At 44.6% G+C, this 17,900-nt stretch overlaps 1 protein-coding gene across 1 annotated transcript in view; it reads right to left on the bottom strand.

Moving 5' to 3' along the window:
* Positions 1-6,128: 6,128 nt before the first annotated feature.
* The window catches only part of LOC146755929 (nuclear pore complex protein Nup153-like), a 65,428-nt gene continuing 53,656 nt past the window's right edge, over positions 6,129-17,900 (bottom strand). Inside the window, exons 4-8 of the mRNA XM_085525106.1 lie at positions 10,781-11,111; positions 8,886-9,254; positions 7,308-7,571; positions 6,655-6,755; positions 6,129-6,254 (exon numbers count right to left, since the gene is read on the bottom strand). Of these exons, the coding sequence (XP_085381232.1) occupies positions 6,129-6,254; positions 6,655-6,755; positions 7,308-7,571; positions 8,886-9,254; positions 10,781-10,871 (951 nt within the window). The 5' untranslated portion in view covers positions 10,872-11,111. The remainder of the gene's footprint in view (positions 6,255-6,654; positions 6,756-7,307; positions 7,572-8,885; positions 9,255-10,780; positions 11,112-17,900) is intronic.

Genomic DNA, 17,900 nt, shown 5'->3' with positions numbered 1-17,900 from the left:
GGTGTCAGGACTCAAATTAAGAAATGAGACCTTAAAGATAAATGGGGTAGAGGGAACTGGGATGAAAGTATCGAGTTGAAACTGGGGTTTAAAGCAATCACAGGACAATTATTCTACGTACCTGATGCAGGGACTAACTTGCTGGGGAGACATCTCATGATGAAACCAGGAATACAAACAACAACGTGTCAAGATGGAATTACTGTATCAATAAATGTATTAACTGAGGCAGATGAGAGAGGGATAGACCCTGTGGTTTGGGTCAAAGAAAGAAATAGAGGGGGATTAAAAATAACCCCTTTGAAAATAAAAATGCAAGAAAAATATGAAGTCATAAGACAGAGACAATATCCACATCCATTTGAGGGACGTATTGGCCTTAAACCTGTAATACAGTGATTACTAAGGGATGGGTTGCTGGAACATGGCTGTCACCTTTCAATACCCCCATTTTGCCAGTTAAAAAAAACCGATGGTTCCTACTGATTAGTGCAAGATTTGAGAAAAATTAATGACATAGTACAAAATATAGTGGCTCCAAACCCATATACCTTGATGAACAAAATCCCAAATGGGAACAGGCAGTTCAGTGTTATAAATTTAAAGGATGCCCTTTTGGTCTTGTCCATTGGATCTGAAAGCAGAGACATATTTGCCTTTGAGTGGGAAGATCCTGAGCGTGGGCGGAAACAACAGTATTGGTGGACAGTTCTAGCCCAGGGGTTCACAGAGTCACCCAATTGGTTCGGGCAAACCTTGGAACAAATATTAGAACATTTTCGGCCACCAGAGGGAGCATAACTCCTACAAGATGTAGGTGACCTCGTGTTGTCAGGGTCAGAGAAGGTGGGAGTAAAAAGAGCCACAAATGAACTGCTAAACTTCCTGGGGAAACAAGGACTGAGAGTATCAAAGAATAAGCCACAGTCTGTGGAAAGAGAAGCCAAGTCTTTGGGACACCTGGTCTCTGAGGGAATGTATAAAATAACCCCAGGGAGGATTCAGGGAGTTATCGAGCTACCCATGCCCAGAACAAAGAGGAAACTGAGAAAATTCCTGGGGGTAGTAGGATATTGCAGACGCTGGATAGAGGCATATGCTCAGAATATCAAGGGCTGATACCTTAAGTTATTAGATGAAGAACCCAACATGCTTCAGTGGACTACTGAAGAGAAGGAACTAAGAAAAGAATTAAAACAAGGCCAAATTACAGCCCCAGTCCTAGCTCTTCCTGCCTTGAAGCCCTTCCAGCTTTTTGTTACTGTAGATCGAGGGGCAGCACTGGGAGTGCTAACCCAGGAATGGGGACATAAGTGTCAACCAGCGGCATACCTATCTAAATTGATAGATCCAGTATCACAAGGGTGGCCAGAGTACATCCAAGCCGTAGCAGCAACCGCCCTTTGGGTAGAAGAGAGCAGAAAATTGACCTTTGGAAGGCAATTGGTAGTCACAGCCCCAGACCAGGTTAGAACTATTCTAACTCAAAAACTCATCCTCGCGCTCCCCAGCTGCATGCATACATGCACCACCATTCTTGCACTCCCTGCCTGCACACACACACACACACACACACACACACACACACACACATGTACCACCCAATCCCTGCACACACACACACACACACACACACACACACACACACACATGTACCACCCAATCCCTGCACACACACACACACACACACACACACACACACACACACACACACACGTACCACCTCATCCTTGCACACCCTCCCACATGCGTGCACAAATCTCTGCAGTGCATGGACACACCTGTGCACACCCACGTGTGTGCAGCCCCAGCACTGCCCACAGCTCCGTGCACACTCATTTGTGCATGAAGAGGAACGTCTCAGTGGAAGCGTGGCTGTTCCTCCCCTCTGACGGGGCTGGTGTGGGACAGAAGAGGAAAGCAGAATGCGGCCACATTTTCCTCGTGGCTCCTAGTTCCTGTCTCACCATGGGAAACAAGATGAGCAACTCTCCCTCTCTGTGATGCTTAGCTCTGTACCTCTGCCATCATCTCTATACTCAGATGCTCCTGCATGTAATGCTGCACACAGTGAACCTGCAGGTCCCAAAGGAATCCTTGGCTGCTCTCCCTCACCTGGAGGTTGCAGGGTGCTGGGCCTCCTGCCTGTACCTCCTTCCAGGTGTCATTTGCCAGACCCTGTATGTCCAGCTGGTTGGAACTGCAGTCAGCTAACACAAACAAGGTGTATGAAAGTAGTCTTTCCGTTCCCCAGGCATTCATCTTTATAAAAACATGTTGTGCTGTGAAGCACAGCAGGAAGCAACTCAACTGTGCAACAAATACTTGGAGCCTTGTTTCATCCCTCCCTAACCTCACTGAAAGGCTGACTGACACCTGCTTGCCAGCAGTGACTGTGGGTCTTTCCTCAGAGTCCAGAGCACATTAATCTCTTCTGATACTCACACTCATTCGTGTTTCTTTTGTAGTTGCTGTTGCATTCATCAGGAAGGAAATGCCCTGCACTTATTCTGCTGCATGTGCAGGCTCACTCTGCAGTGCCCAAGATGCCTTCATGAGGAGGAAAGGCAGCAAAGCCCTCTGCCAGCAGGGCCATAGAATCGTATGTCTACGGCATGACATCTCGGCAGAGCACTCACTGCGCCTGCTCCTCCCTGCTGAAATACATGGCCACATCCACAAAGCTCGAGTCTCCTGCAAGCAAGCAAGAAACTCCAGTGCCAGTGGCTTTTCTGTCCCCGGCACACAAATGCTGGCTGAGAGCATCTCGCTGTCTCCCTGCGCTCCCATCTCTTGCCCCTTGCCTTCTCCAAAACCTTCCCTGGAGAACCAGGTTGATCAAGTCCATGCTCATCAGCATCTCCCACAGGTACGGTTCCAGCTCTTGCTGTCTTTTTGGCCTTCTCATCCACCGGCATCCCTCTGTCTGAGTCTCACCAGCTTTGTCACCAGAAGAGATTTCAACACTCGAGAATGAAGAACGCACATCTGGCTCCAAGGAATGTAACTCTCCTGTCTCCCAGAGATCCACGCCCTCTGTGTGCCATCTCACCTGGTCGTGAGCGTCCCTCACAGCCAGCCAGAAAAGCAAGCAGAGGCTGAGACCAAGAAACCCTGATGTGCAGCTCTCTGACAGTTTCTCTTTACACAGAGTGCTGGCCGCAGCCGTGTGCATTATCACACGCACTTGTATGGGCAGTTGGTGTCTAGACGTGAAGGAGTCTTGCTAATTGCCCTGCTGACATGTAGGGACAGAAAGAAAATTTCAAGGGGGAGCTGGAGCATGTATATAAAGGATGTACGGACCTACAGTTAAGGATGTGGATTTGCATCTGAGTCCGTGCCTGCAGACGATGCAAGCGCTATGCATTGTCACCCAATGGAAATGATCAAACAGCTGCTTTGGGACAGACTGTCTGTAGGGCTCAGGAAGTGCGGCCTTCCAAGGTGCTTAAGGTGTCCCAAAGAACAGAGGCAAGCAGTGATGATTCCTTTCTCTCTTCATTCTAATACTTGTAGGTAGAGAGCTTGAGAAAGACTTTGGAGGCTTTCCTCAGCCTCTACCTTTCCTTGTACCTTTACAAAAGCAGACTGTCTAAAAACAAGAAGACTGGACACACTTTTTGGGTTTGGTTATTTTTATTAGAATTTTTTTAATATTATAATATATATAATATAATATTATTATTGTATTTATTATATTATATATATTATGTATATTATGTATATTATGTATATTATAATATATATATTATATAATCATATATTATAATATATATAATATATAAATAACATATAATATATAAATTTTTAAAAATTGTTTTGGTGTTTTTGGTGTTTTTTGTTTTTTTTTGTTGTTTTAGTCCAGTCCAATGTAATAAATTCTCAGTCTTACAAGGGATGAATTTTTAAGGCCTCCCTGCTGATGGACCACACTCCACTTGAACGTCAAGTGGAGCATGAGGTAGCCTTCATCCAGAAAGGTGGAATCTTGATGGGATGTTGCTGTCTTATGGAGAGGAATCTTGGCGTCCCCCAGGCTGAGCCAACACACGGACACAGATTTCTGGATGGTGACCATCACTTTCTGCCCCTGCTCCTGCTGCCTGGTCTCTCTTCGTCATTGGTATCCAGCAGGAGATCATGAAGCCCTGGAGGCACGGTGATATCCAGGTCATCATCTGAAACTTCTTCCACCAGATTGGAAGGGACCAGTCCTCTTGTGCCGTCCGTCAGCTCTCCCAGAAACCAGCCATCCTCATCCATGTCTCCACAGATGTAAACGTATTGTCCAGGTGTCAGTGGAAGCTCGTTTTCTGGGTCCTCATTAAGGCCCTCATAAGGATTTTGTAGCTGTGACGAGCTAAGAATCTTCGTTTTGGTGGTGATGGTCTGCGAAAATGTAGATGCAGACTGCCACTGGCCACTCTTTTGACTCCCCCGGCTTTTCCTGGGGATTGGGGCATTCCTGTTTGGGATTTCTGTGTGGCCTCAGCTTTTTCCCCATCTCCTGGAGCTGTGTGCATTTTTCCTCCAGACGCTTGCTGAGCGCTCCAAGCTTGATGTCAGCCTGCTGGAGGTCTCTCAGCAGGTGGTTCTGGGCCTTCAGGGCCTGGCAGTGCCTCTGCAGGTTGCTCAGGGCTTGTTGGAGGTAGCTGCACTGCTCCAGCAGCTTGCTGCTTGTGCTGCCTGGGAACCCCGAGTCTTCCTTGGCCGTCTCATTCTCCTTTTCCAGATGCTGTCCCTGCAGCTGGTTGATGTCCTCTGCCTTCTCTGTGGCCTCTTTGGATGTGGAAGAGGCCTCCTTGAGCTGCCAGACTATTTCCAGCAGCTGCTGGGTACGGAGACAGAGCGTACGCATCTTGTCCTTGAGCCACTCCACCTCCTCCCATATCTGCTGAGAGCTTCTGCTCTTCTCTTCAAGGAGGCTGCACCGTCTCTGCAGCTCCTTCAGCTTACTCAGCAGATGGGTGTTCTGCTCCTGCTGCTCCCTGCGCTCAGGTGGGCAGGCCTCTTGTTGCTCTGTAGCCTGAACACCCACCTCTGCTACAGCCCGATGGCAGGCCCTGGCCCTGTTGAAGAAGACGCGTGGCTGCCCCTCCACGTGCTCCAGGATGTACTGCAGGAAGCGTCTTCTCTGCTCCTGCAGCTCACACTGGAGGCGCTTGCTCTCCACGGCCTGCTCTGCACGGGACTTCCAGCAGAGCTGCCGCTGGACTTCCTGCTGCATTCTGCGGTCCGCTCTGCTGCTGTCGCACCTCAGCAGCGCCTCCGCCAGCTGCCGCTGCAGATGCCATGCCTGGCGGATGGTGTCGTTGCGCCGCTTCTGCAGCAGCTCCTGCATCTGGTGCAGCTGGGCCTCCTTCTCCTGCAGCAGTTGGCAGATCTCTGCTTCCCACTGCCTCAGGCTCTGCTCCCGCAGGCGCTGCAGCTTTGACACCCGCACCCGCTCCCACTTGGAGCGCAGTTTGTCGGCCAGCAGCTGCCGCTCCCGCTCTGCCGCCTCCTGCCGCTCACGTCTCTCAGCAGCGCAGCGGCGCTGCAGCTCCTGGGAGCGGAGCCGCTCGCCCTCCAGCTGGGCCTGCAGTGCCTTCAGCTCCTGCCTCTTCTCCTCCCGCTGCGCAGGGCAGGTGGGGGGCTGTGCCGGGCCCCGGCGGGGAGAGGGCCAGCTGCCCGGGAGCCCCAGGTCTTCCTTGGCTGTCTCTGGCACCTAGAACCAGAAAATCATAGAATAACAGAATGGTTTGTGTAGGAAGGGGCCTTCAAGACCCTCCCGTTCCAAGCCCATGCCAAGGGCAGGGACAACTTCCACTAGGTCAGGTTGCCCAAAGGTGCGTCCAGCCTGGCCTGGGGCATTGCCAGGCGTGTGGCAACCACAGCCTCTCTGGGCAGCCTGTGCCAGCGCCTCTGCCCCCTCATGGTGTCCCGTCTTCGTATACCTCATCCAGATCTCCCCTCTTCTACTTTCAGGGCATTGTCCTTTGTTGTATCACTACCCTCCCTTACAACCAGTACATCTCCAGCTTTCCCCAGTTCTCCTTCAGGCACTGGATGGCCACTCTGTGGTGTTCCCAGAGCCCCCCAGTTGTGCAGAGTTAGCGCAACGACACATCATCAGTAGGGTAAAACTAACCTGTCTCACGACCGTCTAAACCCAGCTGACGTTCCCTACTGTTAGCTGACAGTTCAGTAGCAGCACTGAGCAGATATTCCAGAACAACTGTTTTATCATCTGGCTGCTCACTGCTCAGCAGCTGGCAACAGACAATGTATGATGAACGGGAAGAGAGTTCCAGAAACCAAAAGCAATGAAATCTCTCTCACTCAGCAGGTAAGCAGCAGCGTAACAGCTCAATTCAGATCTTATTTTTCAAGAACACTTCTCATGGCTGCATGATATTTCTGAGAGCTGTGCTGCTATAAAGCCATCGTTGCCTACTTAGCCAGTCACACTAACAGAGCGAGGAGAGATGCTGTCCTTAGACATAAATTCTGAAGTACATCTGAGCACCTCGCAATTTAACATCAGTAGAGGCTGCCTGCGCTCCACAGATAGTACCAAAAGCTCAAGTGAAAATCTGATTTGGTCTCTTACCCCACTGTAAACGTTGCAGGTTGGCTGAATGAAAATCCTGAAGAGCCGGAAGGTTGTACCGATGCTGCCGGTGCAGGAGGATTTGCACCAAAAGTAAATACTTCTGGGTTACTCGTGAAGTTGAAATTAGAAGTACTACTCCCAAACTGGAATACGGGACCTGAGAAAGACGGGGTAGAAGGAGAAGGGAATAAGAAAGTTGAAATTTGAGTTTGTTCTTTCCAGGAAAGTCCTCCCCTCCTTCCTCCCACCACCTCTAACATACATTGCTTAGACCTTGCTCAAGGCGGCACAGCTTGGGGTGGGAGGGAGGTTTACCAGAAATGCTAAGTTACAACAGGAACAACACCTAGACAACGTCATTTGTTTCAGTAGAGCATCATAAAGAGATTTTTAGACTGCTGGCAAATTGCTAAGGAACTGTCTGCTGCTACCTGTACTGCCATTAGTCTATGGCTGCATGCACCACAATATACAACAATGTACAACCTATTGGTGAAGGTAGTGTACCTCTCTGGCAGTAAGGAATCAGATGCAAAATACTTAACCCTGTGTCTACTCCCTCTATGGAGGGCAATTCTTACAGTAGAGTATGTACAAAAGGCAGAAGTAATTTCATTCACTAAACTTCAGCTGCACTTCATGGAAACCAACTCACTGACTAACCAAGCTCTCTTTGAGACCTGAAATGAAAAGGATGGTCAACACTCACCAGCACTGGAGGCGCCGGAGCCAAAACCTGGCTGTTGGCTCGATTGCTGTCCAGACACAGTACTGCTTGTCACAGAGCCGAAGGCAGGAGGCGCAGGCTGAGAGCCAGATGAAAACAGTGATGTCGACAAAGATCCAAAGCTGGGAGCATTTGGCTGGCCAGAGCCCTGGCTCTGGCCAAATGCTGGTAGCTGACTGGCACCAAATGCTGGTCCAGCAGCAGGCGCTGAAGACCCAGACCCAAAGACAAATGTAGAGGACGACCCTAAAGGAAAAGAAGAGAAATTTCAGTATGTGCTGAGTTGTTTTGTTTGTTACAGAGCTTTATGTTTGCAGCCAAGTAGGTAAAACAACAAACAGCACCTCATTCATGATAGGAATCCTACCTTTTCTTGTAAGTTACATGAAAAACAGCATACTTAAAGGAGTCAGACAACGCACACCTCAAACACGGGTTGTCTAGACTCAAATTACTGTTAGCCATTCATGCTCTAGAAGCAGGCTCCCACAAATAGCATAAGCTGATTTGTATTACTAAGACTTATTTATACCACGGGTAAAGAACACTCACTCACTTATTTGTATTATTTTAAGCGTTCAAAACACAGCTCCTGATCTATTAGAATGAGGAGAACGCCAATCTTTCCTCTCATAAGCAACTGCACCCCTTCCTCATCCAAATGTTTACAATTATCAATTTCTGGAGACCACATCAGGCTTGCAGGGACCTAACTGAGCTACCAGAATAATTCTGTCTCTCCATATAATAGCAAACAAGCTCATTCAATTAGCTGCTTTGGTTCTGCATGGCCAGCAGAAATAATGAGAAGAAAATACAGGACTGAGCTGTGACTTCAAACATACACACTTCTGCTGAGCAAAAAGAGACCTTCTAAATAGCGCTATTAATCTAAATGCAATTTAAGCAGACGTCACGCAACATAAAAATACCAACTGCTGCAATGTAACTCGGAATGGCTGATTGTTTTTCCAGGAAGGAAAACAGAAGTTAAGACGGACTAAAAGGCATTCCAGTACTTTTATGAAGATTTGAAGATTATGAAGACCAAGAAAATGAAGGACTGGCTATCGTGCTCATTAGAAGTCACGCTTTACAAAGCAGCAGCTGCATATATCAATACTGTGTTTGTAATATACACTTGTGAAGGGTGGATAGTACAAATCTTGATGTTATTTACAACGCTTGAAGAGTTTTAGGTATGGGAGAGAAAAATTCAAGTTATAACTAACTTTTAACCTTCAGCACTGGATTGATACTGAGAAGAGGGAAATTCATTCTCACAATGACAAGTTCCTATGCAAATGAAAGCCAGTAAAGGATTATCCAATGCACAAAATATCACCACAGCCAGTTGATCCCTAAACTGTATTTCCCAGACTGCCTCAAAACTTGACCTGATCCCCAAGCATTAGCACTGTTTATATATTGTTGGATGTAAATATTCACTACTTTTCTCAATTTCCACGCATTTTCCCTACCTGTTCTCCAGGAAACACTCTTTCCCTGCTCCACTTTTGTGATCTAAGAGCAAAAACAAAAGCACCTGCTTAAATGTACCTGTTGAACTCGATGTGGCCGTGGCTCCAAAGGTAAAGCCAGAACTTGCTGCATTGCTACTGTTGGCTCCTGAACCAAAGACAAATGGATTAACTGCTGCACCAGTGGTGGAAGATGTGGTGGTGGGTTTGTTTTCTTGAGAGAAGCCAAATGACTGAGATGCTGTAGATTCTGCAGAATTGCCAAAAGCGGTGCTGCTCACAGTGTTGCTGGCTTGCCCAAACACAAAGGGAGTGGGAACTGGTGCAGGGTTGGGGGAAGAAGTGACGCTGCCAAACAGGCTGCTGCTGTTGGCTGAAGTGGCAGGTACGGCTGCGCTGGAGGAACTAGAGCTCAAGAAGCTGAAGGATGGCTTTGCTGCTCCTTGATCTGAGAGGGAGAACAGAACATAAAACGCTGCAAAACGGCAAACCAAGCGCAACAGAGAGACCCTGTTCCAGCCACTGTACAAGGAGAAATGCTGGACGATGTCTCAACTATTATCCAGCTACTGTGGATTACATAAAATCCAGGTTTAATACACTGATCGCTGCCATGTGCAATTAAAGGAATGGGAGAATTGTGAAGAATGATGACACCACCACAGTTCTAGGCTTTAGTAGTTACGGACACCAAGCACTGGCTATAACAACTGGAACCAGAATGAACCAGTACATCTCAGCTCCTCAAACAAAACTATTCTTCAGATGCTCTGAGAAGAACAACATGCATTACCTGCAACACTTCTGTAGTTTGCTAAATAACACAGAAAAAAAAAAAAACCCCACAGTGGTACAGCTGCTTTTGTAGCCTATCCTGAAATTACAGCCCTGTGCCTACAGCCCTAAAGCTGGCTAAGCCCATCATCCTGCAGCCTCACTCTTTTGGCTTAAGCTCACTGTAATTCAGTACTTTCAAGACCTGCTTTTGGGAGCCACAGAGAACAGCCCCCTGTTACAGAACTGTCACAAAGTACTGAGTGCAATTTTACATTTAAAGTTATCTTTTAAAGTATGCAGTTCTTCAGCTTTCCCTAAGCTTCTGCTCTCTCATTATTACACCTGACCCTGTTCTTGATTTCCCACTGCTGTTTTTCCAGAAGTTACGGACCCTTTTCATCTATGCCACTTTTAAGGGACTCTCTACTGTGCTGAAGAAGGCTCGTTAAAATCTCATTTTTACACAAGGTGTTTCATCAAATTTCCATGGTTAAATCAAACTCCAGAACTTCAACTCAATCATAAGAACCATAACCCCATGCGTTGCTTTTATTCTCTCTGTTCCTTCCCTTATAACTTCCAAAGTTAGTAGAAGTGAGTAATGAACGCTGTTCTGCAAACCATGGCTGATAAGTCATGAAATCAGAATCAGAATTCTTCCACATGGCAATTGTTACTAAAATCTTTCAGCCCGCTCTTTCAGAAGGTTAAAGATGCACAAAACTGTGTAGTACCTATTAAGCAATTTCCACACCTTCATGGCAGTAAATTGCAGCAGCACAGCTGCAAGAACACATGAATGAGACACCTCCTCACATCCCCTTTCACTATGAAAACCATCGCATGAGGCCTCTGTCGCCATGCTAAAGACTGTACCACCAACTATGCTGCTAGCACAGAAACCATACAAACCATCCATGCTCATGTGGGATGCAATACAGGTTCTTTAATGTGTGACAATATGTATATATTTTTTGTCTAAACCTAGTCTTAAAACTCACTGAAATCAAAACAGGAATTCTACTAATTGTCTATACGTCAACAACTGGAACACAAATCACACTGCACAGAGTAATTAAGCTTTTTCTAAAGCTCCAGTACATGAACCCAGCAACTCCTACAGATTCTGTAACTTATGACTTCAGAGGTACCATCTGAGGGACTTAGACAACTGAAGACAAAAGATATTCTGCTTACCTGAAGTATTGGCTTGGGCCCCAAATGAAAAAGTTGGCTTTGCCTGCTCAGTTTCTTTCTCCGATGGTTTAACAAAGCTGAAGTTGAACATAGGTTTTGCTGTGCTTTCTTCTTTGGTACATTCAGGCTGCCCAACGGAAAAGACAGGTTGTGCCTTTGACTCTTCATTCTCAACTTTCTTCCCAAACAGTAACGGAGGAGCAGAACTGACAGAATCCTGTTTCTCTTCTGTCCTTCCCAAAACAAACTGCGAGGCAGGAGCCGACTCCACGTTACCAAAAGAGAAGCCTCTCTTTGATGCAGGAGTTTCGTCCTTTTTCTCATCTGATTTCTTAAATGCAAAAGAAGCTGATGCAACTTCATTTTCTGCCACAGTTCCAAAACCAAACCAGACATTTGCAAGTCTAAGACTGACAATCAAAAAACTGCATTTTTCTCTCCAAACTGCAATACAGCTCTGACTTACTCAACTCAGTATGAACTAACACCAGTTAATTTCATGAGCACCACAGAAGTTAACTTGCAAAAGAGCAGATACAGACTCATACAGGAAAGCATTTATAGCATACAACATAGATTCACCTTGTTCATCACTGATGTTGAAACAGTGCTTGGTGACGATGACACAGTACTGCTAGTCAGAAAACTAAAGTTGAATGGAGCCAGAGATGCAGTACTGATGGGTAGGGATATTTTTGGGAGTACCGGTTCCTCCACTTCCTAGAGTTGTAAAGAAAAATTTTTCTCTTTTACAAAACATGCTACTTTCTCATCCTGCTCCGCTCTGATTCGCTACAACAGCGAATTTGGAACAAATATAACATTTAAAGTATTGTGTACTGAACCCACACAACAAAACACAAAATACCTACAAAGAAAACTACAGATGAAAGAACATTTACTCCGGTAAATCCAGCCTATACCACATGTAAGGATGCAAATCATATATCAGTACATCTTAAAAACAACAGCGTTTGTTCTTGCCTTTTAAGCTATTTGATAACCAAGACTGAATGAGTTAGGGTTTAAATGAGAACTGCCAATCTAATCACAGGCTGCACAGAAGCACCAAGATCTAAATAGAAATGAATGACTAAGCAGAGGGATAAATTGGTACTACAGACATTCAAGCGTATCCTACGACTTACAAGTGTTTCACTATTATGGTCTGAAAAGTTAATGGAACTTAGCTATTTTTATCTGCATCACTATTTTATTTGAATTACATAAACATACTCCATTGTTTATGATTTCTTTATATTGCATCAGCTAAAAGACCAACATAAAGACTGACACTAAAGATACAGTCATAGGCAGCTCAGATAACATCCAATCAGAAAAATAATCTTGAATATTTGTGGCTACAGTTTGATAAAATAGATCTTTTCCCCTTAAAACAGGAAAAAAAACCTTTCACTACAAGTTCAGTAAGTATCAGCAATCCTAAGTCATCATTAGCAGACATGCAGAACACCATTTTCTAATTCTCTTTTGGACTCCTGGCCCGTACAAGACTTAAACAGGAAAGAATAAATTCAATAAACTTTGTTTACATACTTGACACTTGTTTCAAGTATCGCTGCATTATAGAAACCATACAAACCTCCACCAAAACATTCCTACTCTTTGGATACCTTGAAAATTGTAATACCAGGCAGAGGAGAGACATGGTTAAGCAGATAAATCAGCATATTCTTTCATATAATTTAAACTATAGAAATGAAATTGCAGTGAAATTCATGGCTTCCATAGCAGTTGTTACAAGATTTCCTCTTCTTGTATGGTATTCATGGGAAAAAGAAAGAAAGAAAAAAAAATAAATAGTGTGTTATTAAAAGCAATGGGAGATTTAGTTGAGCAGTGAAAATATTTAGTTCAGCATCTTGTTATGCTACACACTATTTTTGAGTTCCCTCTAATCATTTCCTATGGTGGAACATGATGAAGAACTGGGCCCCCTACTTAACATATTTCCCATTGCTACCAAGGTAAAAGGTCACCAATACACAGGAATGTTCACCTAACAACATGAGTCATGCAAATATCATCCTTTACCTGAAGGCAAATTCCTGCCCCTTAATATTTAAATCCTATCTAGCTTTCACTGATTTCTAAACATCACATCCTTCAAATATTCAGAACACACTGAGGGACAAAAGGTCCCTCTCTTTTTTCCTTCCCCTGTCTAATAGGATTTTTCACTTATTTTACCAAAGCAAAATGTTGGCAGAGAAAAAAAAGTCAATTAAAACAAGTTCCCTCCTTTGGCAAAGATGTTCACACTAAAGACAGAGCTGAAGACAGCCACTACTATATCTGACTTTAGAGACCTCAACTCTACTGAGACATCTTGTCTTGTACATGGTGCATTTAATGCATAATAGCAGTATATAATGCACTCAAGCTCACTAACCAAGGGACCATGTAAAATCCACTCTCCTCCACCCTTATCTAACAACTATTCAGTAAGGATAGAGTAATTCTTAAATCTGCATTCTCCTCCAACTTTGTCATGGCCGTAGTTGATGCCACTGTCTCCTTGGAATTCACAGCTCAAAAATTTCTCTTTAAGACTGGTGCCCTTTCTCTCTCTTCTGAAGAAATGAGACAAGTAGGTTTGATTATTTGTTTTTAAATCGCTGCCAAGTGGTACAACTTTTCAGATGACCTTCTTGGAACAGGACCAATATGGGAAGTTGGTTCAGAGCCTTGCCAGGGTAGTCTGCTCTTAGACAGGTGAGGGAGAGCAACGAATGAGTTGAATTCCAAAGAAATATTCCATTTACCTATATTTGTCCCCAGAAGCTCTGTTCTTGTTCTGACACTGTTAGAAACAAACAATAATACAGCCACAGAAGCCTGCTGGCATAAACACATCAGATGGAGAGCAGAATCAAGCCCACTGAATCTTTTATTGCAGTCACTGAGATGATACAGCTACATGGCAGTGCTATAGCTATCAGCTGCAACAAAGCTACCTGGAACACAGTCATTTTTCATAAAACATTCTCTATCCAAACAGTGGAAGAAAATAGGAACAAAGAACCATTTCTTCCAGATCAGCAGAACTTCGCTTCTACCAGGTCTGAACCACAGTGCAAGTCTGCTTTCACAGACACAAAGGTTAGTCCACAAAATACTAGTCCAGTTTCTAAGGCAGAGACAAAGCTTGCAGTGGTGATAGAGTGTTTAACTTGGGTTTCCAGTATGGTAGCACCACAAAGGTCCAAAGGCTTTTGGCCCTGAAGACCTTTTACTCCATTTTGAGTATAACATACAGAAATCCTTCCTTTAGACTTAACACCAAAACTTTGGAGAGCTCCAAATAGTTCGGGGAATAACAAAACCCAGCAAAGAAAAGTCAGGCCAATTACAAGCATGCCTTGCTCACTGTAGATTCAACCAAGTGCTTGGATCAGATCAAGAAAAAGCAGAACGATACACTTTTCCCCGATACTTCTGTCTGCTCATTCCCTCTCTGCCCTGGAGCAGTCAATTACGCATTAAGAGAGCACAGCAAAGACACCACTCTCAGCTGTAACTGCTTTTGCAAGGCCACATCTTCTGTCTCAGAAATCCCAGGCCACAGTCTGCTAATTGCTAACAGGCTGAAGAGAGCTTTGCAACCCCTTAATGATAATAACCCTGACAAGCCAAAGAACAAGGCCGACAGTGAAAGGAAAGAGACCTAAGTGTCACTCGTTTCCTTGCAGAGGCATTGCCAAGGAGAAAGTGTTTAAGAATTTGCAAATGCAACTGAGCAGGACAGCTTGCAGAGGTGTTGGAGAGTGTTCACAGTCAGCCTAAGGCATGGTGGCAGCACCCAGGCAGGCATGGAGGACATGGGGACAGCACCACTGTGCTACGTGGGGCTCTTACACCTCATCCTGAGATTGCTCTAAGGGTCAGCACCACTCATTCCTGCCTTATCCCTGTTTCTGACCACATTTTGCTTTGGTTGTGATGGCTTTGGGATCCTTTGACTGACTTCCAATTGTTTTTCGGCCACTCCATATCTGACTTTTTGACTCCTCAGATGTTTGATTTTGGCTTGTATGTTCTGCAATGCCCTATTCCTACATCCACCCTCACTGTGCTTTCCTGTGTTTCTTTGAGTCCTAATCAGGAGGCTGTCTGAACTGATAAATGCCCCCCAAGGCATGGTCCCAGCTGCAGGAATACAGTTCTGCAACCTTTTACTTTTATGTTTCAGCTGCATCCTATTCTGTCTCAACTCAATTTATAAGCCAGTGTTCATGGAACACCGGTGGAATTTCTGAAGTGCATTTACATGTGATTGTTGGCTTGTACTTCAGGCAACAGAAGCAAATAAAAACTGAAATTCATTGCAATGACCTAGAGGTACAGGAAAGCAGACCTTGAGTCTTAATCACTTGAACACGCCATGAATGACTTAACAAATTAATATTAAAAACTGTAGGAAATACAAATCCTTCTCAAAATAATGTTCTAAACAGCAGAGAGTGGTAAAGAAGAGTATTTATGCTTCTGTTCTACACAATTAATATTATTTACTACTTCAAAAGAAAATCACTGACAAAGCTGGCTACAACATAAACATAATCTAAATTTGTTGTCAGCTAATAGAGGCCATGTGCGCCATCACCTGGATGTGAGAAAATGATCAATTTTCCTGTTACTTCTGACTACAATGTCTCAGCAAGATACAGAAAATAAGAAGTTTTCCTGCCTTGTCCTTCTCCTTCAGAGCATTTTCATTTAGTTCATATTCACATTGTTTAAAAACAGAGCAAACTCACGCTGGTCATGCTGGAACCACTTAACCACTCTAGTGTTTTACTGGAGCCTATTCTCCCTCTGCATTGGAGACTTCTGAGCTATAGGGAAGCTGGAAGAAGATTCAAAACACTGAACAAAAACAGATGGTTGAGAATGGTGTGCTAGAATAACTCCCAAACACAAACACATAGGAGAAAAGTCATGTTAGGTTTAAAAAGAGAGAATACTAACCAGGTCCCAGAAAAGTCTGAAAAGCTGTATTATGTTTTTAAGTATAAGAAACAATAATTCACCAAACTTTCCAGACATAATTTGATGATGCTTCTGTCTCAGGTGCAGAGAGAAGAAGAATTTGTTTAAAGTGTGCCAAATAATTCACCATGATATTAAGTTATGCCATCTGGAAAAGGGATATAGAACTCAGATTTCTCTCAAGATCAGATTTAGAGAAAGCATCTCATACTTTGATAGGCCATTTAAAAGCAAACATCTTACAGCCGACCCCAGATGCTTTCTCTATTTGTATCAAGTGCTTATTAAAGCTCCTCATCATAAGTAGGTTTTTGTTTTCCAGTCTTTTTATTTCCAAGGGCAAACACAGATGGTGCACAGCAGCATAATGCAGGAAGGACTCAGGCTGAGAATGAGCAGCAGTGTGGCAGAGGGCTGTCCCACGTGGGGTGAAGCTCAGGCCTTGCAAGCAGGAAGATTTCTGGTCATGCAGCATTTGCTAATAAGCAAATGTCCTGTAAGCACAGTCTCGTGGCTTCAAGGTACTGCAGTTTTTCCTCAGAGTCCAATAAAGACCCATCAGGGATAAGCAGCATCAAAGAAAATTCTAGTTAAATAATAGTGAAAAATGTGGATCAGAACTGAAACTGGGGCCCATAAAGGGTATGGAATACTCATCCTTGGAGATTTTTAAAACTTGATTAGACAAGAATTCCAGTAACCTGGTTTAGCTTTGAAGCGTACCCTCCTCTGAGCAAGGCATTGGACCAGAGGACCCAAAGGTCCCTTCCAACCTGAATTATTCAATACAGCTAAACGGCACTAGCTGTACTGATGCAGAGCATTGGGAAAAGACAGGCAGGTAAGATTTGCAAAATCTGTCAGCCTCAAGATATCAAACTTACACTTGCAGGGCAAAGCAACAATGGAAGTAAGTTTCATCATCCTTCCCCACCAACAGCAGTATCACAGGTATCCCACTGATCCTTCTCCCCAGCCTCTGACTCATCCATAGCATGCTCTTTATGGCAGGGCTGAAGTAAGAAAATCCATTTCCCTATACCCTTTCTCTGCTCTTTCCTCCAGTACCTCCCCAGCAAAATTTTCACATTCCCACTGCGTTCACCTGAGCTCTGAATGCCTAACAAGAAATGCAAAAGCATCTAGCAATCATAATAGGTGTTAAAATCCTGCACGTTGTTTTTACCTGGTGTAACAAGCAACCATGAGGCATTATGCAACTGACCCAATTTGAGGCATTTAACATACCAAGGCTTAGCAAAGAGTGCCTGCTACAATCTACAGATTCTGTTCCCAATGAAAATCAGTAACCCTGTTACTGGAGGCAGAGCCAGACCCGACACGTCAGTGCCGCCTATCCATATTTCTAAATAAGTTGTGCAGGAAACATATTAGTTTCTAATCTTGCTGCTTCAGTGCCTAAATGAGCCTCATCACCATAGCAACAGATGGCTTCACAATCTTTAATGCCTTTATTTTCACAAGTCCTCTGAGAAATAGAGGAGGACAGCTGTCCCCATTTCACAACTGTGTAACTGCCAGGCAAAGAGGCAAAGTAATTTGCCCCAAATCCTGCAGGAAATGTATGGAGAGCAGGATGTCAGGGCATCAGGTTTCCCAGCCTTCCTACACATGCTCCAACCTACCCCATCCTTACTGCTAAAAGTACTTCCTACATCTATGGATACAGGAGCATGGCCTTTAAAAAAATGGCTTTTCTATTTGAAAGCTTGGGTCTCCTAAAAGGCTGGCCTGTCTCTGCAGGGAGATGACCTACAGAGGAGGTCCAAAGGGCAGTGGAAAATGGACTTGGCCAATTCATTAAGCCGGAAAGCAGTGATGCCATGTGTAAATCTCACAAGTTTCATAGCGTTTTAAGAGGCTGCTAAGGGTTCTAATTCTGTAATTCCTTTCTGTTGTATTTGGCAAGCATCTGGCTTTTACTCTGTCCACAGTGTGCACTCCAGGGAACAAAACATTAAGGAAGCCAGCAAACCAATACTTGTCCAGTTGTTCTGGATGTGTCAGATCACAGCAGATTTTCCCAGGCAGGCGCAAACTCTGCAGAAAGCCATATCTCCCCTTCCAATGTCATCTGAACTTGTAT

Source organism: Coturnix japonica, chromosome 29, assembly GCF_054131305.1.
Source record: "Coturnix japonica strain WE chromosome 29, WE-NBRP24, whole genome shotgun sequence".
Lineage (NCBI taxonomy): Eukaryota > Metazoa > Chordata > Aves > Galliformes > Phasianidae > Coturnix > Coturnix japonica.
Note: the sequence above shows the minus strand (reverse complement) of the source record. Positions and strands in the feature narration are given on the sequence as shown.